Consider the following 27,958-nt stretch of genomic DNA (forward strand, 5'->3'; position numbering starts at 1 on the left):
TACACTTTGACACCTTTAGAGTCAGAAATTTATCTTTTTATTCTTAAATATATTCAGTGATTTGGCCTCCACAGCCTCTGTGCTGGAGAATTCCACAGCTTCACCACCTTTTGAGTGAACATAGAACAGTACAGCACAGAACAGGCCCTTCGGCCCTCGATGTTGTGCCGAGCAATGATCACCCTACTCAAACCCACGTATCCACCCTATACCCGTAACCCAACAACACCCCCTTAACCTTACTTTTTAGTACACTACGGGCAATTTAGCATGGCCAATCCACCTAACCCGCACATCTTTGGACTGTGGGAGGAAACCGGAGCACCCGGAAGAAACCCACGCAGACACGGGGAGGACGTGCAGACTCCGCACAGACAGTGACCCAGCCGGGAATCGAACCTGGGACCCTGGAGCTGTGAAGCATTTATGCTAACCACCATGCTACCGTGCTGCCCACAAGAAATCTCTCCTCAGCTCAATCCTAAATGGCCGACCCTTTATCCTGCAACTCTGACCCTTTGTTCCAGACCCCCCCCCCCCCCCCCCCCCCCCCCCCCCAACCAGAGGAAACAGCATCCCAACATCCAGCCAGTCCCGCCTCTCACAACTTTATACATTTCAATGAAATCCCCTCTCAATTTCCCAGTCAATCCAATCCCTCCGTACAGGACCATCCTGCCATCCCAGGCATCAGTCTGGTCAACATTCACTGCATTCCCCCTGGGGCAAGTATATCACTTCTTAGATAAGGAGACCAATATTGCACACGCTGCTGCATCACTACCCAGTCCCCCAGCCCGGTACGGGGATTGAACCCACGCTGCTGCCTCGCTCTGCATCACCCCCCCAGCCCGGTACGGGGATTGAACCCACGCTGCTGCCTCGCTCTGCAATACTAACCAGCCCCCCAGCCCGGTACGGGGATTGAACCCACGCTGCTGCCTCGCTCTGCATCACCCCCAGCCCGGTACGGGGATTGAACCCACGCTGCTGCCTCGCTCTGCATCACCCCCAGCCTGGTACGGGGATTGAACCCACGCTGCTGCCTCGCTCTGCATTACCCCCCCAGCCCGGTACGGGGATTGAACCCACGCTGCTGCCTCGCTCTGCATCACCCCCAGCCCGGTACGGGGATTGAACCCACGCTGCTGCCTCGTTCTGCATCACTAACCAGCCCCCCCAGCCCGGTACGGGGATTGAACCCACGTTGCTGCCTCGCTCTGCATCACCACCCAGCCCCCCCAGCCCGGTACGGGGATTGAACCCACGCTGCTGCCTCGCTCGGCATCACCACCCAGCCCGGTACGGGGATTGAACCCACGCTGCTGCCTCGTTCTGCATCACTAACCAGCCCCCCCAGCCCGGTACGGGGATTGAACCCACGCTGCTGCCTCGCTCTGCATCACTAACCAGCCCCCCAGCCCGATACGGGGATTGAACCCACGCTGCTGCCTCGCTCTGCATCACCACCCAGCCCCCCAGCCGGTACGGGGAGGGAACCCACGCTGCTGCCTCGCTCTGCATCACCACCCAGCCCCCCAGCCCGGTACGGGGGATTGAACCCACGCTGCTGCCTCGCTCTGCATCACCCCCCAGCCCCGTACGGGGATTGAACCCACGCTGCTGCCTCGCTCTGCATCACCACCCAGCCCCCCAGCCCGGTACGGGGATTGAACCCACGCTGCTGGCATCGCTCTGCATCACTGACCAGCCCCCCAGCCCGGTACGGGGATTGAACCCACGCTGCTGCCTCGCTCTGTATCACTAACCAGCCCCCAGCCCACTGAGCTAAACCAGCCCCACCCCTGTATCTAAGATGTTTTGGATGATTATAGCCAGTGCCCTAGGTTGTGGTTCTGGTGACTTATCAATTGTAAAAAAGCCAGGCTATCTCATACTGCTCTTCATCAATTAACCTATCAAATGTCCCAACTACTGACTCTTCCAATGTGATTTTGGCAGCATCTTCCTTGACACAAAATGGTGAAAAGCACTAATTTAATACCTCAGCCACACCCTGCCTCCGTGCGTAGGCTCTCTTTTAGGTCTTTAACTGTTCTTTTTACTGTTTAGATGATATTTGGGAACAGAAATAAACAAGAACAGAAACTGTACAAGAGCAGATTCAACCAGGTAAAACATCTGACTAGTCCCATGCGGACTGGAGAGGTGTATTGTACCTGCAGCCCAGCCCGAGGGTCAGACAGGTGTATTGTACCTGCAGCCCAGCCGAGAGTCAGGCAGGTGTATTGTACCTGAAACCCAGCCCGAGAGTCCGACAGGTGTATTGTACCTGCAGCTCAGCCCGAGAGTCGGCCAGGTGTATTGTACCTGCAGCCCAGCCGAGAGTCAGACAGGTGTATTGTACCTGCAGCCCAGCCCGAGAGTCGGACAGGTGTATTGTACCTGAAACCCAGCCCGAGAGTCGGACAGGTGTATTGTACCTGCAGCCCAGCCCGAGAGTCAGACAGGTGTATTGTACCTGCAGCTCAGACCGAGAGTCAGACAGGTGTATTGTACCTGAAACCCAGCCCGAGAGTCAGACAGGTGTATTGTACCTGAAACCCAGCCCGAGGGTCAGACAGGTGTATTGTACCTGCAGCCCAGCCGAGAGTCAGACAGGTGTATTGTACCTGAAACCCAGCCCGAGGGTCGGACAGGTGTATTGTACCTGCAGCCCAGCCCGAGAGTCAGACAGGTGTATTGTACCTGAAACCCAGCCCGAGGGTCAGACAGGTGTATTGTACCTGAAACCCAGCCCGAGGGTCGGACAGGTGTATTGTACCTGCAGCCCAGCCCGAGAGTCAGACAGGTGTATTGTACCTGCAGCTCAGCCCGAGAGTCAGACAGGTTTATTGTACCTGAAACCCAGCCCGAGAGTCAGACAGCTGTATTGTACCTGCAGCTCAGCCCGATGGTCAGACAGGTGTATTGTACCTGCAGCTCAGCCCGAGGGTCAGACAGGTGTATTGTACCTGCAGCTCAGCCCGAGAGTCAGACAGGTGTATTGTACCTGAAACCCAGGCCGAGAGTCAGACAGGTGAATTGTACCTGCAGCCCAGCCCGAGAGTCGGACAGGTGTATTGTACCTGCAGCCCAGCCCGAGGGTCGGACAGGTGTATTGTACCTGAAACCCAGCCCGAGAGTCGGACAGGTGTATTGTACCTGAAACCCAGCCCGAGGGTCGGACAGGTGTATTGTACCTGCAGCCCAGCCCGAGAGTCGGACAGGTGTATTGTACCTGCAGCCCAGCCCGAGAGTCGGACAGGTGTATTGTACCTGCAGCCCAGCCCGAGGGTCGGACAGGTGTATTGTACCTGAAACCCAGCCCGAGGGTCGGACAGGTGTATTGTACCTGCAGCCCAGCCCGAGAGTCGGACAGGTGTATTGTACCTGAAACCCAGCCCGAGAGTCAGACAGGTGTATTGTACCTGCAGCTCAGCCCGAGAGTCCGACAGGTGTATTGTACCTGCAGCCCAGCCCGAGAGTCGGACAGGTGTATTGTACCTGAAACCCAGCCCGAGGGTCGGACAGTGTATTGTACCTGCAGCTCAGCCCGAGGGTCAGACAGGTGTATTGTACCTGAAACCCAGCCCGAGGGTCGGACAGGTGTATTGTACCTGAAACCCAGCCCGAGAGTCAGACAGGTGTATTGTACCTGAAACCCAGCCCGAGGGTCAGACAGGTGTATTGTACCTGAAACCCAGCCCGAGAGTCGGACAGGTGTATTGTACCTGCAGCCCAGCCCGAGAGTCGGACAGGTGTATTGTACCTGAAACCCAGCCCGAGTTCGGACAGGTGTATTGTACCTGAAACCCAGCCCGAGGGTCGGACAGGTGTATTGTACCTGCAGCCCAGGGGTCAGACAGGTGTATTGTACCTGAAACCCAGCCCGAGAGTCAGGCAGGTGTATTGTACCTGCAGCCCAGCCCGAGAGTCGGACAGGTGTATTGTACCTGAAACCCAGCCCGAGAGTCGGACAGGTGTATTGTACCTGAAACCCAGCCCGAGGGTCGGACAGGTGTATTGTACCTGCAGCCCAGGGGTCAGACAGGTGTATTGTACCTGAAACCTAGCCCGAGAGTCGGACAGGTGTATTGTACCTGCAGCTCAGCCCGAGGGTCGGACAGGTGTATTGTACCTGCAGCCCAGCCCGAGGGTCGGACAGGTGTATTGTACCTGAAACCCAGCCCGAGGGTCGGACAGGTGTATTGTACCTGCAGCCCAGCCCGAGAGTCGGACAGGTGTATTGTACCTGAAACCCAGCCCGAGAGTCAGACAGGTGTATTGTACCTGCAGCTCAGCCCGAGAGTCCGACAGGTGTATTGTACCTGCAGCCCAGCCCGAGAGTCGGACAGGTGTATTGTACCTGAAACCCAGCCCGAGGGTCGGACAGTGTATTGTACCTGCAGCTCAGCCCGAGGGTCAGACAGGTGTATTGTACCTGAAACCCAGCCCGAGGGTCGGACAGGTGTATTGTACCTGAAACCCAGCCCGAGAGTCAGACAGGTGTATTGTACCTGAAACCCAGCCCGAGGGTCAGACAGGTGTATTGTACCTGAAACCCAGCCCGAGAGTCGGACAGGTGTATTGTACCTGCAGCCCAGCCCGAGAGTCGGACAGGTGTATTGTACCTGAAACCCAGCCCGAGTTCGGACAGGTGTATTGTACCTGAAACCCAGCCCGAGGGTCGGACAGGTGTATTGTACCTGCAGCCCAGGGGTCAGACAGGTGTATTGTACCTGAAACCCAGCCCGAGAGTCAGGCAGGTGTATTGTACCTGCAGCCCAGCCCGAGAGTCGGACAGGTGTATTGTACCTGAAACCCAGCCCGAGAGTCGGACAGGTGTATTGTACCTGAAACCCAGCCCGAGGGTCGGACAGGTGTATTGTACCTGCAGCCCAGGGGTCAGACAGGTGTATTGTACCTGAAACCTAGCCCGAGAGTCGGACAGGTGTATTGTACCTGCAGCTCAGCCCGAGGGTCGGACAGGTGTATTGTACCTGCAGCCCAGCCCGAGAGTCGGACAGGTGTATTGTACCTGAAACCCAGCCCGAGGGTCGGACAGTGTATTGTACCTGCAGCTCAGCCCGAGGGTCAGACAGGTGTATTGTACCTGAAACCCAGCCCGAGGGTCGGACAGGTGTATTGTACCTGAAACCCAGCCCGAGAGTCAGACAGGTGTATTGTACCTGAAACCCAGCCCGAGGGTCAGACAGGTGTATTGTACCTGCAGCCCAGCCCGAGAGTCAGACAGGTGTATTGTACCTGAAACCCAGCCCGAGAATCGGACAGGTGTATTGCACCTGAAACCCAGCCCGAGAATCGGACAGGTGTATTGTACCAGAAACCCAGCCCGAGAGTCAGACAGGTGCATTGTACCTGCAGCTCAGCCCGAGAGTCGGACAGGTGTATTGTACCTGCAGCTCAGCCCGAGAGTCGGACAGGTGTATTGTACCTGCAGCCCAGCCCGAGGGTCAGACAGGTGTATTGTACCTGCAGCCCAGCCAGAGAGTCAGGCAGGTGTATTGTACCTACAGCTCAGCCTGAGGGTCAGACAGGTGTATTGTACCTGCAGCTCAGCCCGAGAGTCAGACAGGTGTATTGTACCTGAAACCCAGCCCGAGGGTCGGACAGCTGTATTGTACCTGCAGCCCAGCCCGAGAGTCAGACAGGTGTATTGTACCTGAAACCTAGCCGAGAGTCAGACAGGTGTATTGTACCTGCAGCCCAGCCCGAGGGTCAGACAGGTGTATTGTACCTGAAACCTAGCCCGAGAGTCGGACAGGTGTATTGTACCTGCAGCTCAGCCCGAGAGTCGGACAGGTGTATTGTACCTGAAACCCAGCCCGAGGGTCAGACAGGTGTATTGTACCTGCAGCCCAGCCCGAGAGTCGGACAGGTGTATTGTATCTGCAGCTCAGCCCGAGAGTCGGACAGGTGTATTGTACCTGCAGCTCAGCCAGAGGGTCAGACAGGTGTATTGTACCTGCAGCCCAGCCCGAGAGTCGGACAGGTGTATTGTTCCTGCAGCTCAGCCCGAGGGTCGGACAGATGTATTGTACCTGAAACCCAGCCCGAGGGTCGGACAGGTGTATTGTACCTGAAACCCAGCCCGAGGGTCGGACAGGTGTATTGTACCTGAAACCTAGCCCGAGAGTCGGACAGGTGTATTGTACCTGCAGCTCAGCCCGAGAGTCGGACAGGTGTATTGTACCTGAAACCCAGCCCGAGGGTCAGACAGGTGTATTGTACCTGAAACCCAGCCCGAGAGTCGGACAGGTGTATTGTACCTGCAGCTCAGCCCGAGAGTCAGACAGGTGTATTGTACCTGAAACCCAGCCCGAGAGTCGGACAGGTGTATTGTACCTGAAACCCAGCCCGAGGGTCGGACAGGTGTATTGTACCTGCAGCTCAGCCAGACGGTCGGACAGGTGTATTGTACCTTAAACCCAGCCCGAGAGTCGGACAGGTGTATTGTACCTGAAACCCAGCCCGAGAGTCAGACAGGTGTATTGTACCTGCAGCCCAGCCCGAGAGTCAGACAGGTGTATTGTACCTGAACCCCAGCCCGAGAGTCGGACAGGTGTATTGTACCTGAAACCCAGCCCGAGAGTCAGACAGGTGTATTGTACCTGCAGCCCAGCCCGAGAGTCGGACAGGTGTATTGTACCTGAAACCCAGCCCGAGAGTCAGACAGGTGTATTGTACCTGAAACCCAGCCCGAGGGTCGGACAGGTGTATTGTACCTGCAGCCCAGCCCGAGAGTCAGACAGGTGTATTGTACCTGCAGCCCAGCCCGGGAGTCGGACAGGTGTATTGTACGTGAAACCCAGCCCGAGAGTCGGACAGGTGTATTGTACCTGCAGCCCAGCCCGAGAGTCAGACAGGTGTATTGTACCTGCAGCCCAGCCGAGAGTCAGGCAGGTGTATTGTACCTGCAGCCCAGCCCGAGAGTCAGACAGGTGTATTGTACCTGCAGCCCAGCCCGAGAGTCGGACAGGTGTATTGTACCTGAAACCCAGCCCGAGAGTCGGACAGGTGTATTGTACCTGAAACCCAGCCCGAGAGTCAGACAGGTGTATTGTACCTGCAGCCCAGCCCGAGGGTCAGACAGGTGTATTGTACCTGCAGCTCAGCCCGAGGGTCAGACAGGTGTATTGTACCTGCAGCCCAGCCAGAGAGTCAGGCAGGTGTATTGTACCTACAGCTCAGCCTGAGGGTCAGACAGGTGTATTGTACCTGCAGCTCAGCCCGAGAGTCGGACAGGTGTATTGTACCTGAAACCCAGCCCGAGGGTCAGACAGGTGTATTGTACCTGAAACCCAGCCCGAGGGTCAGACAGGTGTATTGTACCTGAAACCCAGCCCGAGGGTCAGACAGGTGTATTGTACCTGCAGCCCAGCCGAGAGTCAGACAGGTGTATTGTACCTGAAACCCAGCCCGAGGGTCAGACAGGTGTATTGTACCTGCAGCCCAGCCGAGAGTCAGACAGGTGTATTGTTCCTGCAGCCCAGCCCGATAGTCGGACAGGTGTATTGTACCTGCAGCCCAGCCCGAGAGTCGGACAGGTGTATTGTACCTGAAACCCAGCCCGAGAGTCGGACAGGTGTATTGTACCTGCATCCCAGGCCGAGAGTCAGACAGGTGTATTGTACCTGCAGCCCAGCCCGAGGTTCAGACAGGTGTATTGTACCTGCAGCTCAGCCCGAGGGTCAGACAGGTGTATTGTACCTGCAGCCCAGCCCGAGGGTCGGACAGGTGTATTGTACCTGCAGCCCAGCCAGAGAGTCAGGCAGGTGTATTGTACCTACAGCTCAGCCCGAGGGTCAGACAGGTGTATTGTACCTGCAGCTCAGCCCGAGAGTCAGACAGGTGTATTGTACCTGAAACCCAGCCCGAGGGTCAGACAGGTGTATTGTACCTGAAACCCAGCCCGAGGGTCAGACAGGTGTATTGTACCTGAAACCCAGCCCGAGAGTCAGACAGGTGTATTGTACCTGCAGCCCAGCCGAGAGTCAGACAGGTGTATTGTACCTGCAGCCCAGCCCGAGAGTCAGACAGGTGTATTGTACCTGCAGCTCAGCCCGAGGGTCAGACAGGTGTATTGTACCTGAAACCCAGCCCGAGGGTCGGACAGGTGTATTGTACCTGCAGCTCAGCCCGAGGGTCAGAAAGGTGTATTGTACCTGAAACCCAGCCCGAGGGTCAGACAGGTGTATTGTACCTGAAACCCAGCCCGAGAGTCGGACAGGTGTATTGTACCTGAAACCCAGCCCGAGAGTCGGACAGGTGTATTGTACCTGCAGCTCAGCCCGAGAGTCAGACAGGTGTATTGTACCTGCAGCTCAGCCCGAGAGTCAGACAGGTGTATTGTACCTGCAGCCCAGCCCGAGGGTCAGACAGGTGTATTGTACCTGCAGCCCAGCCCGAGGGTCAGACAGGTGTATTGTACCTGCAGCCCAGCCCGAGAGTCAGACAGGTGTATTGTACCTGCAGCTCAGCCCGAGGGTCAGACAGGTGTATTGTACCTGCAGCCCAGCCCGAGAGTCAGACAGGTGTATTGTACCTGCAGCCCAGCCCGAGAGTCAGACAGGTGTATTGTACCTGAAACCCAGCCCGAGAGTCGGACAGGTGTATTGTACCTGAAACCCAGCCCGAGGGTCGGACAGGTGTATTGTACCTGCAGCCCAGGGGTCAGACAGGTGTATTGTACCTGAAACCCAGCCCGAGAGTCAGACAGGTGTATTGTACCTGCAGCCCAGCCCGAGAGTCGGACAGGTGTATTGTACCTGAAACCCAGCCCGAGAGTCGGACAGGTGTATTGTACCTGCAGCCCAGCCCGAGAGTCGGACAGGTGTATTGTACCTGAAACCCAGCCCGAGTTCGGACAGGTGTATTGTACCTGAAACCCAGCCCGAGGGTCGGACAGGTGTATTGTACCTGCAGCCCAGGGGTCAGACAGGTGTATTGTACCTGAAACCCAGCCCGAGAGTCGGACAGGTGTATTGTACCTGCATCCCAGGCCGAGAGTCAGACAGGTGTATTGTACCTGCAGCCCAGCCCGAGGTTCAGACAGGTGTATTGTACCTGCAGCTCAGCCCGAGGGTCAGACAGGTGTATTGTACCTGCAGCCCAGCCCGAGGGTCGGACAGGTGTATTGTACCTGCAGCCCAGCCAGAGAGTCAGGCAGGTGTATTGTACCTACAGCTCAGCCCGAGGGTCAGACAGGTGTATTGTACCTGCAGCTCAGCCCGAGAGTCAGACAGGTGTATTGTACCTGAAACCCAGCCCGAGGGTCAGACAGGTGTATTGTACCTGAAACCCAGCCCGAGGGTCAGACAGGTGTATTGTACCTGAAACCCAGCCCGAGAGTCAGACAGGTGTATTGTACCTGCAGCCCAGCCGAGAGTCAGACAGGTGTATTGTACCTGCAGCCCAGCCCGAGAGTCAGACAGGTGTATTGTACCTGCAGCTCAGCCCGAGGGTCAGACAGGTGTATTGTACCTGAAACCCAGCCCGAGGGTCGGACAGGTGTATTGTACCTGCAGCTCAGCCCGAGGGTCAGAAAGGTGTATTGTACCTGAAACCCAGCCCGAGGGTCAGACAGGTGTATTGTACCTGAAACCCAGCCCGAGAGTCGGACAGGTGTATTGTACCTGAAACCCAGCCCGAGAGTCGGACAGGTGTATTGTACCTGCAGCTCAGCCCGAGAGTCAGACAGGTGTATTGTACCTGCAGCTCAGCCCGAGAGTCAGACAGGTGTATTGTACCTGCAGCCCAGCCCGAGGGTCAGACAGGTGTATTGTACCTGCAGCCCAGCCCGAGGGTCAGACAGGTGTATTGTACCTGCAGCCCAGCCCGAGAGTCAGACAGGTGTATTGTACCTGCAGCCCAGCCCGAGGGTCAGACAGGTGTATTGTACCTGCAGCCCAGCCCGAGAGTCAGACAGGTGTATTGTACCTGCAGCCCAGCCCGAGAGTCAGACAGGTGTATTGTACCTGAAACCCAGCCCGAGAGTCGGACAGGTGTATTGTACCTGAAACCCAGCCCGAGGGTCGGACAGGTGTATTGTACCTGCAGCCCAGGGGTCAGACAGGTGTATTGTACCTGAAACCCAGCCCGAGAGTCAGACAGGTGTATTGTACCTGCAGCCCAGCCCGAGAGTCGGACAGGTGTATTGTACCTGAAACCCAGCCCGAGAGTCGGACAGGTGTATTGTACCTGCAGCCCAGCCCGAGAGTCGGACAGGTGTATTGTACCTGAAACCCAGCCCGAGTTCGGACAGGTGTATTGTACCTGAAACCCAGCCCGAGGGTCGGACAGGTGTATTGTACCTGCAGCCCAGGGGTCAGACAGGTGTATTGTACCTGAAACCCAGCCCGAGAGTCAGGCAGGTGTATTGTACCTGCAGCCCAGCCCGAGAGTCGGACAGGTGTATTGTACCTGAAACCCAGCCCGAGAGTCGGACAGGTGTATTGTACCTGAAACCCAGCCCGAGGGTCGGACAGGTGTATTGTACCTGCAGCCCAGGGGTCAGACAGGTGTATTGTACCTGAAACCTAGCCCGAGAGTCGGACAGGTGTATTGTACCTGCAGCTCAGCCCGAGGGTCGGACAGGTGTATTGTACCTGCAGCCCAGCCCGAGAGTCAGACAGGTGTATTGTACCTGCAGCCCAGCCCGGGAGTCGGACAGGTGTATTGTACGTGAAACCCAGCCCGAGAGTCGGACAGGTGTATTGTACCTGCAGCCCAGCCCGAGAGTCAGACAGGTGTATTGTACCTGCAGCCCAGCCGAGAGTCAGGCAGGTGTATTGTACCTGCAGCCCAGCCCGAGAGTCAGACAGGTGTATTGTACCTGCAGCCCAGCCCGAGAGTCGGACAGGTGTATTGTACCTGAAACCCAGCCCGAGAGTCGGACAGGTGTATTGTACCTGAAACCCAGCCCGAGAGTTAGACAGGTGTATTGTACCTGCAGCCCAGCCCGAGGGTCAGACAGGTGTATTGTACCTGCAGCTCAGCCCGAGGGTCAGACAGGTGTATTGTACCTGCAGCCCAGCCAGAGAGTCAGGCAGGTGTATTGTACCTACAGCTCAGCCTGAGGGTCAGACAGGTGTATTGTACCTGCAGCTCAGCCCGAGAGTCGGACAGGTGTATTGTACCTGAAACCCAGCCCGAGGGTCAGACAGGTGTATTGTACCTGAAACCCAGCCCGAGGGTCAGACAGGTGTATTGTACCTGAAACCCAGCCCGAGGGTCAGACAGGTGTATTGTACCTGCAGCCCAGCCGAGAGTCAGACAGGTGTATTGTACCTGCAGCCCAGCCGAGAGTCAGACAGGTGTATTGTACCTGAAACCCAGCCCGAGGGTCAGACAGGTGTATTGTACCTGCAGCTCAGCCCGAGGGTCAGACAGGTGTATTGTACCTGAAACCCAGCCCGAGGGTCAGACAGGTGTATTGTACCTGCAGCCCAGCCGAGAGTCAGACAGGTGTATTGTTCCTGCAGCCCAGCCCGATAGTCGGACAGGTGTATTGTACCTGCAGCCCAGCCCGAGAGTCGGACAGGTGTATTGTACCTGAAACCCAGCCCGAGAGTCGGACAGGTGTATTGTACCTGCATCCCAGGCCGAGAGTCAGACAGGTGTATTGTACCTGCAGCCCAGCCCGAGGTTCAGACAGGTGTATTGTACCTGCAGCTCAGCCCGAGGGTCAGACATGTGTATTGTACCTGCAGCCCAGCCCGAGGGTCGGACAGGTGTATTGTACCTGCAGCCCAGCCAGAGAGTCAGGCAGGTGTATTGTACCTACAGCTCAGCCCGAGGGTCAGACAGGTGTATTGTACCTGCAGCTCAGCCCGAGAGTCAGACAGGTGTATTGTACCTGAAACCCAGCCCGAGGGTCAGACAGGTGTATTGTACCTGAAACCCAGCCCGAGGGTCAGACAGGTGTATTGTACCTGAAACCCAGCCCGAGAGTCAGACAGGTGTATTGTACCTGCAGCCCAGCCGAGAGTCAGACAGGTGTATTGTACCTGCAGCCCAGCCCGAGAGTCAGACAGGTGTATTGTACCTGCAGCTCAGCCCGAGGGTCAGACAGGTGTATTGTACCTGAAACCCAGCCCGAGGGTCAGACAGGTGTATTGTACCTGCAGCTCAGCCCGAGGGTCAGACAGGTGTATTGTACCTGAAACCCAGCCCGAGGGTCAGACAGGTGTATTGTACCTGAAACCCAGCCCGAGAGTCGGACAGGTGTATTGTACCTGAAACCCAGCCCGAGAGTCGGACAGGTGTATTGTACCTGCAGCTCAGCCCGAGAGTCAGACAGGTGTATTGTACCTGCAGCTCAGCCCGAGAGTCAGACAGGTGTATTGTACCTGCAGCCCAGCCCGAGGGTCAGACAGGTGTATTGTACCTGCAGCCCAGCCCGAGGGTCAGACAGGTGTATTGTACCTGCAGCCCAGCCCGAGAGTCAGACAGGTGTATTGTACCTGCAGCTCAGCCCGAGGGTCAGACAGGTGTATTGTACCTGCAGCCCAGCCCGAGAGTCAGACAGATGTATTGTACCTGCAGCCCAGCCCGAGAGTCAGACAGGTGTATTGTACCTGAAACCCAGCCCGAGAGTCGGACAGGTGTATTGTACATGAAACCCAGCCCGAGGGTCGGACAGGTGTATTGTACCTGCAGCCCAGGGGTCAGACAGGTGTATTGTACCTGAAACCCAGCCCGAGCGTCAGACAGGTGTATTGTACCTGCAGCCCAGCCCGAGAGTCGGACAGGTGTATTGTACCTGAAACCCAGCCCGAGAGTCGGACAGGTGTATTGTACCTGCAGCCCAGCCCGAGAGTCGGACAGGTGTATTGTACCTGAAACCCAGCCCGAGTTCGGACAGGTGTATTGTACCTGAAACCCAGCCCGAGGGTCGGACAGGTGTATTGTACCTGCAGCCCAGGGGTCAGACAGGTGTATTGTACCTGAAACCCAGCCCGAGAGTCAGGCAGGTGTATTGTACCTGCAGCCCAGCCCGAGAGTCGGACAGGTGTATTGTACCTGAAACCCAGCCCGAGAGTCGGACAGGTGTATTGTACCTGAAACCCAGCCCGAGGGTCGGACAGGTGTATTGTACCTGCAGCCCAGGGGTCAGACAGGTGTATTGTACCTGAAACCCAGCCCGAGAGTCAGACAGGTGTATTGTACCTGCAGCCCAGCCCGAGAGTCGGACAGGTGTATTGTACCTGAAACCCAGCCCGAGAGTCGGACAGGTGTATTGTACCTGAAACCCAGCCCGAGGGTCGGACAGGTGTATTGTACCTGAAACCCAGCCCGAGATTCGGACCACAGACGATTCACACCTACATTGTCTGGACGACACGAGTTCTGGATTGTGCTTGGTGGGCAATGGAGAGACGTGTCCAATTTTTATCCCTTGGCTTGTGATTACAATCTGGTTAGTGAAGCAGGTGAGCTGAGTGGCTGCACCCTTGGCTACAATGTGTCAACAAAAAGCTGAGGGTGAAGTTGCGAATGTCCTTCCTAATTCATTTACAATCAAACAACACCTCCTCCACAATAGTCCTCAATACCAGGGCCCCGCAAAGCTGCGTACTTAGCCCCCTACTCTACTCCCTGTACACACACAACTACGTGGCAAAACTTGGTTCCAACTCCATCTACAAGTTTGCTGACGATATGACCATAGTGGGCCGGATCTTGAATAACGATGAGTCAGAATACAGGAGGGAGATAGAGAATCTAGTGGAGTGGTGCAGCGACAACAATCTCTCCCTCAATGCCAGCAAAACTAAAGAGCTGGTCATTGACTTCAGGAAGCAAAGTACTGTACACATCCGTCAGCATCAACTGGGCCGAGGTGGAGATGGTTAGCAGTTTCAAATTCCTAGGGGTGCACATCTCCAAAAATCTGTCCTGGTCCACCCACGTCGATGCTACCACCAAGAAAGCACAACAGCGCCTATACTTCCTCAGGAAACTAAGGAAATTCAGCATGTCCACATTAACCCGTACCAACTTTTACAGATGCACCATAGAAAGCATCCTATCGGGCTGCATCACAGCCTGGTATGGCAACTGCTCGGCCCAGGACCGCAAGAAACTTCAGAGAGTCGTGAATACCGCCCAGTCCATCACACAAACCTGCCTCCCATCCATTGACTCCATCTACATCTCCCGCTGCCTGGGGAAAGCGGGCAGAATAATCAAAGATTCCCTCCCACCCGGCTTACTCACTCTTCCAACTTCTTCCATCGGGCAGGAGATACAGAAGTCTGAGAACACGCACGAACAGACTCAAAAACAGCTTCTTCCCCACTGTCACCAGACTCCTAAATGATCCTCTTATTGACTGACCTCATTAACACTACACCCTGTATGCTTCATCCGATGCCAATGCTTATGTAGTTACATTGTATATCTTGTGTTGCCCTATTATGTATTTTCCTTTATTCCCTTTTCTTCCTAATTCAGCAGGGGCATGGGAACCTGGATTGTAGTTTTGGGGTACGGGAGATTGAGAGTGTAGAGGTCAGGAGCACAGATTTGACTTCACAGGAGAGTGCCAGTGTTCAGGTAGGTGGTTTGAAGTGTGTCTACTTCAATGCCAGGAGTATACGAAATAAGGTAGGGGAACTGGCAGCATGGGTTGGTACCTGGGACTTCGATGTTGTGGCCATTTCAGAGACATGGATAGAGCAGGGACAGGAATGGTTGTTGCAGGTTCCGGGGTTTAGGTGTTTTAGTAAGCTCAGAGAAGGGGGCAAAAGAGGGGGAGGTGTGGCGCTGCTAGTCAAGGACAGTATTATGGTGGCGGAAAGGATGCAAGATGGAGACTCTTCTTCCGAGGTAGTATGGGCTGAGGTTAGAAACAGGAAAGGAGAGGTCACCCTGTTGGGAGTTTTCTATAGGCCACCTAATAGTTCTAGGGATGTAGAGGAAAGGATGGCGAAGATGATTCTGGAAAAGAGCAAAAGTAACAGGGTAGTTGTTATGGGAGACTTTAACTTTCCAAATATTGACTGGAAAAGATATAGTTTGAGTACATTAGATGGATCGTTCTTTGTACAATGTGTGCAGGAGGGTTTCCTGACACAATATGTTGACAGGCCAACAAGAGGCGAGGCCACATTGGATTTGGTTTTGGGTAATTAACCAGGCCAGGTGTTAGATCTGGAGGCAGGTGAGCACTTTGGAGACAGTGACCACAATTCGGTGACCTTTACGTTAGTGATGGAAAGGGATAAGTATACCCCGCAGGGCAAGAGTTATAGCTGGGGGAAGGGCAATTAGGATGCCATTAGACATGACTTAGGATGTGTAGGTTGGAGAAGTAGGCTGCAAGGGTTGGGCACACTGGATATGTGGAGCTTGTTCAAGGAACAGCTATTGCGTGTTCTTGATAAGTACGTACCAGTCAGGCAGGGAGGAAGGGGTCGAGCGAGGGAACCGTGGTTTACCAAAGAAGTGGAATCTCTTGTTAAGAGGAAGGAGGAGGCCTATGTGAAGATAGAACATAGAACATAGAACGATACAGCGCAGTACAGGCCCTTCGGCCCTCGATGTTGCACCGACATGGAAAAAAAAAACTAAAGGCCATCTAACCTACACTATGCCCTTATCATCCATATGCTTATCCAATAAATTTTTAAATGCCCTCAATGTTGGCGAGTTCACTACTGTTGCAGGTAGGGCATTCCACGGCCTCACCACTCTTTGCGTAAAAAACCCACCTCTGACCTCTGTCCTATATCTATTACCCCTCAATTTAAGGCTATGTCCCCTCGTGCTAGCCACCTCCATCCGCGGGAGAAGGCTCTCGCTGTCCACCCTATCTAACCCTCTGATCATTTTGTATGCCTCTATTAAGTCACCTCTTAACCTTCTTCTCTCTAACGAAAACAACCTCAAGTCCATCAGCCTTTCCTCATAAGATTTTCCCTCCATACCAGGCAACATCCTGGTAAATCTCCTCTGCACCCGTTCCAAAGCTTCCACGTCCTTCCTATAATGAGGCGACCAGAACTGTACGCAATACTCCAAATGCGGCCGTACCAGAGTTTGGTACAGCTGCATCATGACCTCATGGCTCCGGAACTCAATCCCTCTACCAATAAAGGCCAACACACCATAGGCCTTCTTCACAACCCTATCAACCTGGGTGGCAACTTTCAGGGATCTATGTACATGGACACCGAGATCCCTCTGCTCATCCACACTACCAAGAATTTACCATTAGCCAAATATTCCGCATTCCTGTTATTCTTTCCAAAGTGAATCACCTCACACTTCTCCACATTAAACTCCATTTGCCACCTCTCAGCCCAGCTCTGCAGCTTATCTATGTCCCTCTGTAACCTGCAACATCCTTCCGCACTGTCTACAACTCCATCGACTTTAGTGTCGTCTGCAAATTTACTCACCCATCCTTCTGCGCCCTCCTCTAGGTCATTTATAAAAATGACAATAGGCGTGAAGTTTCAGTTGGGGCGCTTGATAGTTACAAGGAAGCGAGGAAGGATCTAAAGAGAGAGCTAAGACGAGCAAGGAGGGGACATGAGAAGCCTTTGGCAGGTAGGATCAAGGAAAACCCAAAAGCTTTCTATAGGTATGTCAGGAATAAAAGAATGACTAAGGTAAGAGTAGGGCCAGTCAAGGACAGTGGTGGGAAGTTGTGTGTGGAGGCTGAGGAGATAAGCGAGATACTAAATGAATACTTTTCTTCAGTATTCACTCAGGAAAAAGATAATGTTGTGGAGGAGAATGCTGAGACCCAGGCTATTAGAATAGATGGCATTGAGGTGCGTAGGGAAGAAGTGTTGGCAATTCTGGACAAGGTGAAAATAGATAAGTCCCCGAGGCCTGATGGGATTTATCCTAGGATTCTCTGGGAAGCCAGGGAAGAGATTGCTGAGCCTTTGGCTTTGATTTTTAGGTCATCATTGGCTACAGGAATAGTGCCAGAGGACTGGAGGATAGCAAATGTGGTCCCTTTGTTCAAGAAGGGGAGTAGAGATAACCCCGGTAACTATAGGCCGGTGAGCCTAACGTCTGTTGTGGGTAAAGTCTTGGAGAGGATTATAAGAGATACGATTTATAATCATCTAGATAGGAATAATATGATTAGGGATAGTCAGCATGGTTTTGTGAAGGGTAGGTCATGCCTCACAAACCTTATCGAGTTCTTTGAGAAGGTGACTGAACAGGTAGACGAGGGTAGAGCAGTTGATGTGGTGTATATGGATTTCAGTAAAGCGTTTGATAAGGTTCCCCACGGTCGGCTATTGCAGAAAATACGGAGGCTGGGGATTGAGGGTGATTTAGAGATGTGGATCAGAAATTGGCTAGTTGAAAGAAGACAGAGGGTGGTGGTTGATGGGAAATGTTCAGAATGGAGTTCAGTTATGAGTGGCGTACCACAAGGATTTGTTCTGGGGCCGTTGCTGTTTGTCATTTTTATAAATGACCTAGAGGAGGGCACAGACGGTTGGGTGAGTAAATTTGCAGACGACACTAAAGTCGGTGGAGTTGTAGACAGTGTGGAAGGATGTTGCAGGTTACAGAGGGAAATAGATAAGCTGCAGAGCTGGGCTGAGAGGTGGCAAATGGAGTTTAATGTAGAGAAGTGTGAGGTGATTCACTTTGGAAAGAAAAACAGGAATGCGGAATATTTGGCTAATGGTAAAATTCTTGGCAGTGTGGATGAGCAGAGGGATCTCGGTGTCCATGTACATAGATCCCTGAAAGTTGCCACCCAGGTTGATAGGGTTGTGAAGAAGGCCTATGGTGTGTTGGCCTTTATTGGTAGAGGGATTGAGTTCCGGAGCCATGAGGTCATGTTGCAGTTGTACAAAACTCTGGTACGGCCGCATTTGGAGTATTGCGTACAGTTCTGGTCGCCTCATTATAGGAAGGACGTGGAAGCTTTGGAACGGGTGCAGAGGAGATTTACCAGGATGTTGCCTGGTATGGAGGGAAAATCTTATAAGAACATAAGAACATAAGAACTAGGAGCAGGAGTAGGCCATCTGGCCCCTCGAGCCTGCTCCGCCATTCAATGAGATCATGGCTGATCTTTTGTGGACTCAGCTCCACTTTCCGGCCCGAACACCATAACCCTTAATCCCTTTATTCTTCAAAAAACTATCTATCTTTACCTTAAAAACATGTAATGAAGGAGCCTCAACTGCTTCACTGGGCAAGGAATTCCATAGATTCACAACCCTTTGGGTGAAGAAGTTCCTCCTAAACTCAGTTCTAAATCTACTTCCCCTTATTTTGAGGCTATGCCCCCTAGTTCTGCTGTCACCCGCCAGTGGAAACCACCTGCCCGCATCTATCCTATCTATTCCCTTCATAATTTTAAATGTTTCTATAAGATCCCCCCTCATCCTTCTAAATTCCAACGAGTACAGTCCCAGTCTACTCAACCTCTCCTCATAATCCAACCCCTTCAGCTCTGGGATTAACCTAGTGAATCTCCTCTGCACACCCTCCAGCGCCAGTACGTCCTTTCTCAAGTAAGGAGACCAAAACTGAACACAATACTCCAGGTGTGGCCGCACTAACACCTTATACAATTGCAACATAACCTCCCTAGTCTTAAACTCCATCCCTCTAGCAATGAAGGACAAAATTCCATTTGCCTTCTTAATCACCTGTTGCACTTGTAAACCAACCTTCTGTGACTCATGCACTAGCACACCCAAGTCTCTCTGAACAGCGGCATGCTTTAATATTTTATCGTTTAAATAATAATCCCGTTTGCTGTTATTCCTACCAAAATGGATAACCTCACATTTGTCAACATTGTATTCCATCTGCCAGACCCGAGCCCATTCACTTAACCTATCCAAATCCCTCTGCAGACTTCCAGTATCCTCTGCACTTTTCGCTTTACCACTCATCTTAGTGTCATCTGCAAACTTGGACACATTGCCCTTGGTCCCCAACTCCAAATCATCAATGTAAATTGTGAACAATTGTGGGCCCAACACGGATCCCTGAGGGACACCACTAGCTACTGATTGCCAACCAGAGAAACACCCATTTATCCCAACTCTTTGCTTTCTATTAATTAACCAATCCTCTATCCATGCTACTACTTTACCCTTAATGCCATGCATCTTTATCTTATGCAGCAACCTTTTGTGTGGCACCTTGTCAAAGGCTTTCTGGAAATCCAGATATACCACATCCATCGGCTCCCCGTTATCTACTGCACTGGTAATGTCCTCAAAAAATTCCACTAAATTAGTTAGGCATGACCTGCCCTTTACGAACCCATGCTGCGTCTGCCCAATGGGACAATTTCTATCCATATGCCTCGCAATTTCTTCCTTGATAATAGATTCCAGCATCTTCCCTACTACCGAAGTTAAGCTCACTGGCCTATAATTTCCTGCTTTCTGCCTACCTCCTTTTTTAAACAGTGGCGTCACGTCCAGACGTCAGAGGTGGGTTTTTTACGCAAAGAGTGGTGAGGCCGTGGAATGCCCTACCTGCAACAGTAGTGAACTCGCCAACATTGAGGGCATTTAAAAGTTTATTAGATAAGCATATGGATGATAATGGCATAGTGTAGGTTAGATGGCCTTTAGTTTTTGACTTCCCATGTAGGTGCAACATCGTGGGCTGAAGGGCCTGTACTGCGGTGTATCGTTCTATGTTCTATGTTCTATGTACTGAATGATCTGTTGAGCTGCTTGCAGAAAAATACTTTTCACTGTACCTCGGTACAAAGAACAAAGAACAAAGAAAAGTACAGCACAGGAACAGGCCCTTCGGCCCTCCAAGCCCGTGCCGACCATGCTGCCTGACAAAACTACAATCTTCTACACTTCCTGGGTTCGTATCCCTCTATTCCCATCCTATTCATGTATTTGTCAAGATGCCCCTTAAATGTCACTATCGTCCCTGCTTCCACCACCTCCTCCGGCAGCGCGTTCCAGGCACCCACTACCCTCTGTACACGTGACAATAAACAAATCCAATCCAATCCAATCTTCCTGTGGAGATGTCAAACCTGGACTTTCATTCTTCGTGACATTTTGTCCCAGGGAAATTGGTAATCCGTGAAGGCAAAGGCCAGGAACCTCAGGAAGGGTTTCAAATTTGACTCATCCACAGTCAACTGACGCGCCTTTGACAATTTATCTTTAGATTTTAAAAAACATTTTTTGTTGAATTTTAGTAGAATTTCCATTACAATAAAAAGTCCGACATTTACCATATGGACCACACCAGTGACCCCAACTACTTCCAGCATCCCATCATCAATCTGGGGTCTATCGAAACGACCATCACTGTCAGACCCCCACAGATCTGCTCCAGATCCCCAGCTGTAAAAACATCAGACAGATAGTTAGCATGCTTTAACTGTTACACGAAAGCCCCTCTCTCCAGGACGGTGAATTCACCCCATAGTTTCCAGACATTTCCCTACTGAAGTCAGACTGATTGGTCTGTAGTTGTCGGCTTTCTCCTCGCTCCCTTTTTTGAACAAGGGTGTATTTGTCACCCCTCTGGCACCACTCCTGTGTTTCAGGAAGACTGGAGGATTATCATTAGAGCCTCTGTAAGTTCCACTCTCACTTCCCTCAGTGCTTTTGGATGTTTCTCATCAGGTCTTAGCACCTTATCAATTTTAAGTAAATTTAGCTTTTCTATCACCTCCTCCTCGATTGTAAATTCTCCGAGTGTATCAGTTACCTCCCCTCTCAGCTCAGCCTGATCTAAAGACAGATCCAAACTGCTCGTTTTACACCTCTGCTATTTCTCTTGCCTCCATGTGGCAAGTTCCTTTGTATCTCGAATCGGCCCTACTCTTTCCTTTACCCTTTCCTATTTATCAGCTCAGAAACCCTTGAGATTCTCTTTTAGCTGCCAGCCTCTTTTCATGCTCTCTCATTGCTTTACTTATTAGTTTTTTCACTTTCTCTCTGGTTCTACTATATTCATCTTTATTCTCCACTGTATTTTCCACCCGACACGCTGTTGTGTGCGAACTTCTTCCTTTTCATCTTTGCCTCTGTCACTCTCGGTGCTCTGGATTTATTGCTCCTATCTTTCCCTTTAAGGGAATATACTTTGACATTACCTGAATATGATCTCTTCGAGACCAAAGAGAAAATACTGGAAAATCTCAGCAGGTCTGGCAGCATCTGTAGGGAGAAGAAAGAGCGAACGTTTCGAGTCCAGGTGACTCTTTGTCAAAGCTGGACTCATCCAGACTCGAAACGTTAGTTCTTTCCTCTCCCTACAGAGGCTGTCAGACCTGCTGAGATTTCCCAGCATTTTCTCTTTAGTTTCAGATTCCAGCATCCACAGTAATTTGCTTTTATGATCTCTTTAAGGTGGCCCATTGTTCAGCCGCCGTCTTTCTGCCAACTCACTCGACTCAGGTACATTCTGATCCCATTGCCGACTTTCCCCCAACTAATTATCCCTGCTCTGGATCGCTCCTTGTCCTTTTCCATGGCCAATCTAAACCTTGTGATAAAATGGTCACTGTCCCCTAAATGCTCCACTTGGGCCAACTCATTCCTCAGAACCAGGTCCAAGTTGGAGCGGAAGCATACTGCTCCAGTATTAGAGTGAACACACTCTGGAACTCTGACCCTTCTGGTCCCTTTGCACTATCCCGATTCCAGCCTATATTTGGATCATTGAAGCCCCTGTTATAAATACTCTATAATTCTTGCACATCTCTGCAAGTTCTTTGCAAATGTATTTCTCTACAACCCTTCCATTAGTTGGTGGTCTATAAACTACACCAATCAACGTTATTGCATCTTTTTCATTCCAGCCAGCCAGAGAGATTCAATCCTTTGCCCCTCTGGACCATCCTCTCCCCCCAGGACTGTAACACCATCTTTAATCGGTACTGCCATTATCCCCACAGCCCCTTTTCTTCTTTTCTGTCTCTCTTAAATACCTGGTACTCAGGAATATTTAAAGCTCAGCCCTGCCCTTCTTTGATCCAGGTCTCCATTATAGCAATATCATAATTCCATTTGTCAACCTGTGCCTGTAGTTCACCAATCTTATTAACCGCACGCTGTGCATTCACACACATGCATATTGACCCTGGGTTTCCCCTACTCTGACCCCAGGAAATTTCTTAGTATTGCTGACTCTGTCAAACTGTCATATCTATCCCAGTACTCTCTGATATATCCTCCTTTTCAGTTTATACTTCACTACTTCCTGTTGCCAGCTTTTCTCCTCTCCACTCTGAATTTCCCCTTAGGTGATCACCCCTCTGCCAATTTAGCTTCAATCCTCCCCAACAGCGTTCGCAAACCTCCCTGCAAGGACATTAGCCCCAGTCCTGTTAAGGTGTAACCGTCCTTGTATAGGTCCCACCTGCCCCATAACTGGTTTCAATGCCTCAGAAATCTACAGCCCTCCCTCTTACTCCATTTCACCAGCCATGTGTCTAACTGCTCGATCTTCCTGTTCTGAAGCTCACTAGCACGAGGCACTGGGAGTAATCTTGTTTTTTAATTCCCTTCTTAATACCCCAAAATCTGCTCTTCCTGATGTCATTCGTCCCAATGTGGGCCATAACCGCCGGCTGTTCACCCTCCCCTAAAAGGATGTCCTGCAGCCATTCTGTGACTCCTTCACTCTGGTTCCAGGGAGGGACAATCCTGCAGTGATGACCACAGCTACAGAAACAGCGGTCTGTTCCCCCCAACCGTTAAAAAAATTAATTCAAGGAATGTTGACATACTAGCTCGAGAACCTTTTATTGTTTAACCCTAATTGCCTCGAGAAGATGGTGGTGAGCTGCCTTCTTGAACAATTTGTAATCTATTAGAACATTAGAACATACAGTGCAGAAGGAGGCCATTCAGCCCTCACTTCCACCCTTTCCCCAGAACCCAATAACCCCTCCTAACCCTTTTGGTCACTAAGGGAAATATATCACAGCCAATCCACCTAACCTGCACGTCTTTGGACTGTGGGAGGAAACCGGAGCACCCGGAGGAAACCCACGCAGACATGGGGAGAACGTGCAGACTCCGCACAGACAGTGACCCAGCGGGGAATCGAACCCGGGAACCCTGGCGCTGTGAAGCCACAGCGCTATCCACTTTTGCTACCGTGCTGCCCGATGTGGTGTAGGTACACTTGCAGTGCCGTTAGGAAGGAAGTTCCTGGATTTTGACCCAGCAACAGTAAAAGAATGGTGATATATTAGGGAATTCCCTCTCACTACGACACTTCCAATTGCCCCCCTCCCCTCCTGTGCAGCTGAACGCTCGTGGGGGTCACAACTTGGCTCTAAATGGTTAGAGAATGAGACAGCCTCAAGGGACTCCTGCACTACCTGTCTGTTTCTATCATATACTCTGGCAATCACCCATTCCCTCTCTCCCTGTGTACCTTTTAGCTGTGGTGTGACTGCCTCTCTAAACATGCTATCCATGTAATCCTCAGCCTTGTAGATGCACCATAATTACTCCAGCCTCTGCTCGAGTTCTACAACCCAGAACTCAAATTTGTGCACATGGTGACACTTCCTGCAGATGCAGTCATCAAGGGAATTTTGTGCCTGCATGAATTCCCACATCCTGCAGGATGCACATTCCACATGGCCAAGCTGCACTGACATACCTTAAACTTTATATAAAGTGTTTATTACAGTGTGGTTTAATATAATAACTCAATCCTCTCCTCTCTGCAGAGTCCAGAAAGGCCTACACTTACCAACCAATCACTTACAGACACTTTTAGATGTCGTCTGTAAACTCCTGGCTATTTCTCTCTGCCGTTTTGTCTGCAGCACAGTAAGAGCCAGCTGCTGAAGGCAAACTCCAACCTAAGCACTACAATCCATCCAAAGCAGTAACGCAGTACAGACAACGCAGCACTGAAGGAGGTCTACTTTTATGCTCCCTGATTCTAGCTTCTGAAAGCCAGTTAGCGAATCAACTAGCCGGAGCAGAGCTCCTCCTGTTTTAAAGATGGAATAAAATTCAACTTGCCCCAACCCAAAGAAAACTTTTAGTTAATTGCTAAAGTAAAACTAAACTTAAAACTCCCTCACTCACCAAACTCCAATTTAGGCACTGTAATGCACACATAGCAACCCTCCAGTGCAATGCAATGCAATTGATTTGTTCTATAAAGCATTCAAACAAACATGAGAAATAATTTTATAAAACTCCTCCTGACACAAACCCTAGTCACTGGAAGCTTGCATGGAGTAGTCAGGTTCACACATTCCTCAATTTCCACCAAATGTTTTGCAATGTTTTAGAGGCAACTGAAGTAATCCAGCCGCAGGTTGCTTTAAACACAATGAATTCTATTATCCAGTGGGGATCAGTAACTGGGGCTGAAGCTGAAATCAATAGGGAGGGAATTCACTACAGTCACCTTTGAATGAATCTTTCAACACAAATATTCCACAATTTGACTCCCTCCCAATTTGCAAATGAGACTAGGGATGCCTCCGTTTTGATGTCACTTGTGCTGAATTATCTGATGGAGGCAGTTGGAGGAGGAACGGCAACAATTTGCATTTCTATACCACCTTCATTGTAGCAAATGCCCCAGGGTGCTTCACAGAAGCATAATCAAAATTGGTATCGAGATATATATTAGGAGAGGTTAACCAAATGTTTGTTACAAGTGGCAGGTTTTAAGTAGTTTCTTAAAGGAGGAGACGGAGGGACAAAGAAGCAGAGAGTTAGGGAGGGAATTCTCCAGGAATCACATTTGTTTCTAAATGTTTACCTGGGAAGGTTGAGAAAGATAATGCCTTCAATGTTCGGAAGTTCCACTTCACGATCATCCACTTGAAGTTTTAAGTCTCTGTGCAGATTACGTGTGTGGCTAATCTTCTGCAAACCGACTTTGACATAAACTCCTTTGTTATGAAACCTGAAGTGAAAAACAAAACTTTTTTTGATTGAAATATACACTCACCCCACACATTTTTATTGTACAACAACCATTTTATGGGTGATTATCATTCAGATAGAAGATGTAGTTTGTGACATTCTTTTATTTCAGACTAGCTAAACCTCCGAAACTAATGAATTTTCAGAAAGCAAGTTCAGCACCAATTATTCACAGTTAACACATGATTGAGATAATCACTTTCATTAAAATGGAAAAGCCCCTCTTAATATTGGGAGGAGAGGGGAGGGGGCAGAGGAGAGGGGGCAGAGGGGAGGGGATGAGGGGAGGGGATGAGGGGAGGGGATGAGGGGAGGGGGGCAGAGGGAAGAGGGCAGAGGGAAGGGGCAGAGGGGAGGGGGCAGAGGAGAGGGGGCAGAGGGAAGGGGGCAGAGGGAAGGGGGCAGAGGGAAGGGGGCAGAGGGGAGGGGGCAGAGGGGAGGGGGCAGAGGGGAGGGGGCAGAGGGGAGGGGGCAGAGGGGAGGGGGCAGAGGGGAGGGGGCAGAGGGGAGGGGGCAGAGGGGAGGGGGCAGAGGGGAGGGGGCAGAGGGGAGGGGGCAGAGGGAGGGGGCAGAGGGGAGGGGCAGAGGGGAGGGGGCAGAGGGGAGGGGGCAGAGGGGAGGGGCAGAGGGGAGGGGCGAGGGGAGGGGATGAGGGAGGGGATGAGGGGAGGGGATGAGGGGAGGGGATGAGGGGAGGGGATGAGGGGAGGGGATGAGGGGAGGGGATGGGATGAGGGGATGGGATGAGGGGAGGGGATGAGGGGAGGGGATGAGGGGAGGGGATGGAGGGGAGGGGATGAGGGGAGGGGATGGAGGGGAGGGGATGAGGGGAGGGGATGGAGGGGAGGGGATGGAGGGGAGGGGGCGGAAGGGAGGGGACGGAGGGAAGGGGGACGGAGGGAATGGAGACAAGGGGAGGGGGACAAGGGGATGGGGCAGTGGGGAGGGGGTGGAGCAGAGCGGATGGAGGGGATGGGTAGGAAAGGGTGGAGGGAAAGGGAGGGGAGGAGGGGAGAGGGAGGAGGAGAGGGGAGGGGCGGAGGGGAGGGGCTGAGGGGAGGGGGAGGGGCGGAGGGGAGGGGGAGGGGCGGAGGGGAGGGACAGAGAGGAGGGGCGGAAGGGAGGGGGGAGGGGATGGGGCGGAGAGGAGGGGGAGGAGTGAAGGGGGAGTGGGAGGGGAGGGGGAGGGGAGGAGGGGAGGGGGTGGAGGGGAGGGGGCAGAGGGGAGGGGGCAGAGGGGAGGGGGCAGAGGGGAGGGGGCAGAGGGGAGGGGGAGGAGGGAAGGGGCGGAGAGGAAGGGGCAGAGAGGAGGGGGAGGAGGGAAGGGCAGAGGGGAGGGGGAGGAGGGGGAGGGGAGGGGGAGGAGGGGGAGGCAGAGGGGAGGGGGAGGAGGGGATGGAGCAGAGGGGAGGGGGAGGAGGGGAAGGGGAGGAGGGAGAGGGCAGAAGGGAGGGGGAGGGGCGGAGGTGAGGGCAGAGAGGAGGGGGCGGAAGGGAGGGGGAGGACAGGATGTGGGAAGAATGGGGAAAGAATGGGGTCGGCCGTGTTCCTGAAAATTGCTTGATCCAAAATGAGGCGAGATGTTCAGTTCTCGAGAAACCTGGTGGCCAAAGTGCGCCTCTCACCATCTCTGCTCAGAACTGAGGTGCAGCCACTTCAGCCGAAACATACAAAAGGGACATTTAAAACAAAATTATTTTGAAAACGGTTTCTCTGGAGGCAGTAATGTTCCTTCCTGCGCTTCCGTCTTCCCCATACCAACCTTCAATCAGCCCCTCCAGTCGTATTCCCCCTCCCAAACCCCATTCCATTCAGAACGGGCACCATCGGCCCCTCGTTGTCACCCATCTTCCCCATTGCTCTTTCACTTCCTTACTATTGAGGCCCAATGACCAATCCTATGTGCTCTTCGAGTATTGGGACCATTCACTGAGTCCATTTGTTTCGAAGAATGTCTAATTTCATGGCCAAGAGAACAAAGAACAATTACAGCACAGGATCAGGCCCTTCGGCCCTCCAAGCCTGCGCCGATCCAGATCCTCTATCTAAAACTGTCGCATATTTTCTAAGGATCTGTATCCCTCTGCTCCCTGCCCATTCATGTATCTGTCTAGATCGATTTTAAATGACGCTATCGTGCCCGCCTCTACCACCTTCGCCGGCAATGCGTTCCAGGCACCCACCACCCTCTGCGTAAAGAACTTTCCACGCATATCTGCCTTAAACTTTTCCCCTCTCACCTTGAACTCGTGACCCCTTGTAACTGAGTCCCCCACTCTGGGGAAAAAGCTTGTTGCTATCCACCCTGTCTATACCTCTCATGATTTTGTAGACCTCAATGAGGGCCCCCCTCAACCTCCGTCTTTTCAACGAAAACAATCTTAATCTACTCAACCTCTCTTCATAGTTAGCACCCTTCATACCAGGCAACATCCTGGTGAACCTCCTCTGCACCTTCCCCAAAGCATCCACATCCTTCTGGTAATGTGGCGACCAGAACTGTACGCAGTATTCCAAATGTGGCCTAACCAAAGTCCTATACAACTGTAACATGACCTGCCAACTCTTGTACTCAATACCCCGTCTGATGAAGGCAAGCATGCTGTATGCCTTCTTGACCACTCTATCGACCTGCGCAGCCACCTTCAGGGTACAATGGACCTGAACACCCAGAAAAGTGAATGAAAGATATTCCGAGGCAACTTCCTAAAGTAATCATTGTATCATCAGAGAAATCCCAAGGATTATCACAACAGACTTTTCAAAGCAGTCTTCGGTTGGCACGGCAACACCACGCCATTCCCACTAAATTCCAGTGGGATCAGGGATCATTTGTGTCAATTGGCTCATGAATGATCCGAACTGACATCCCATCCTGAGTGAGCGAGTCTCCCATATGGGCCTCTTCCCATCTCCGATACAATTACAGGAGGTTTCCCTGCTGCTGCACGATTGACAGGCAGCCTCTCCTATGGGTGGCACAGTGGTTAGCACTGCTGCCTCACAGCGCCAGGGACCCAGACAGCACAGTGATT

At 52.3% G+C, this 27,958-nt stretch overlaps 1 protein-coding gene across 1 annotated transcript in view; it reads right to left on the reverse strand.

The window, feature by feature from the left end:
* Nucleotides 1–27,958, reverse strand: part of LOC119963580 (diacylglycerol kinase theta) — a 199,813-nt gene that overhangs the window by 24,501 nt on the left and 147,354 nt on the right. Inside the window, exons 19-20 of the mRNA XM_038792910.1 lie at nucleotides 24,757–24,903; nucleotides 20,237–20,348 (exon numbers count right to left, since the gene is read on the reverse strand). Of these exons, the coding sequence (XP_038648838.1) occupies nucleotides 20,237–20,348; nucleotides 24,757–24,903 (259 nt within the window). The remainder of the gene's footprint in view (nucleotides 1–20,236; nucleotides 20,349–24,756; nucleotides 24,904–27,958) is intronic.

The sequence above is a fragment of the Scyliorhinus canicula genome, chromosome 3 (assembly GCF_902713615.1).
Source record: "Scyliorhinus canicula chromosome 3, sScyCan1.1, whole genome shotgun sequence".
Taxonomy (NCBI): domain Eukaryota; kingdom Metazoa; phylum Chordata; class Chondrichthyes; order Carcharhiniformes; family Scyliorhinidae; genus Scyliorhinus; species Scyliorhinus canicula.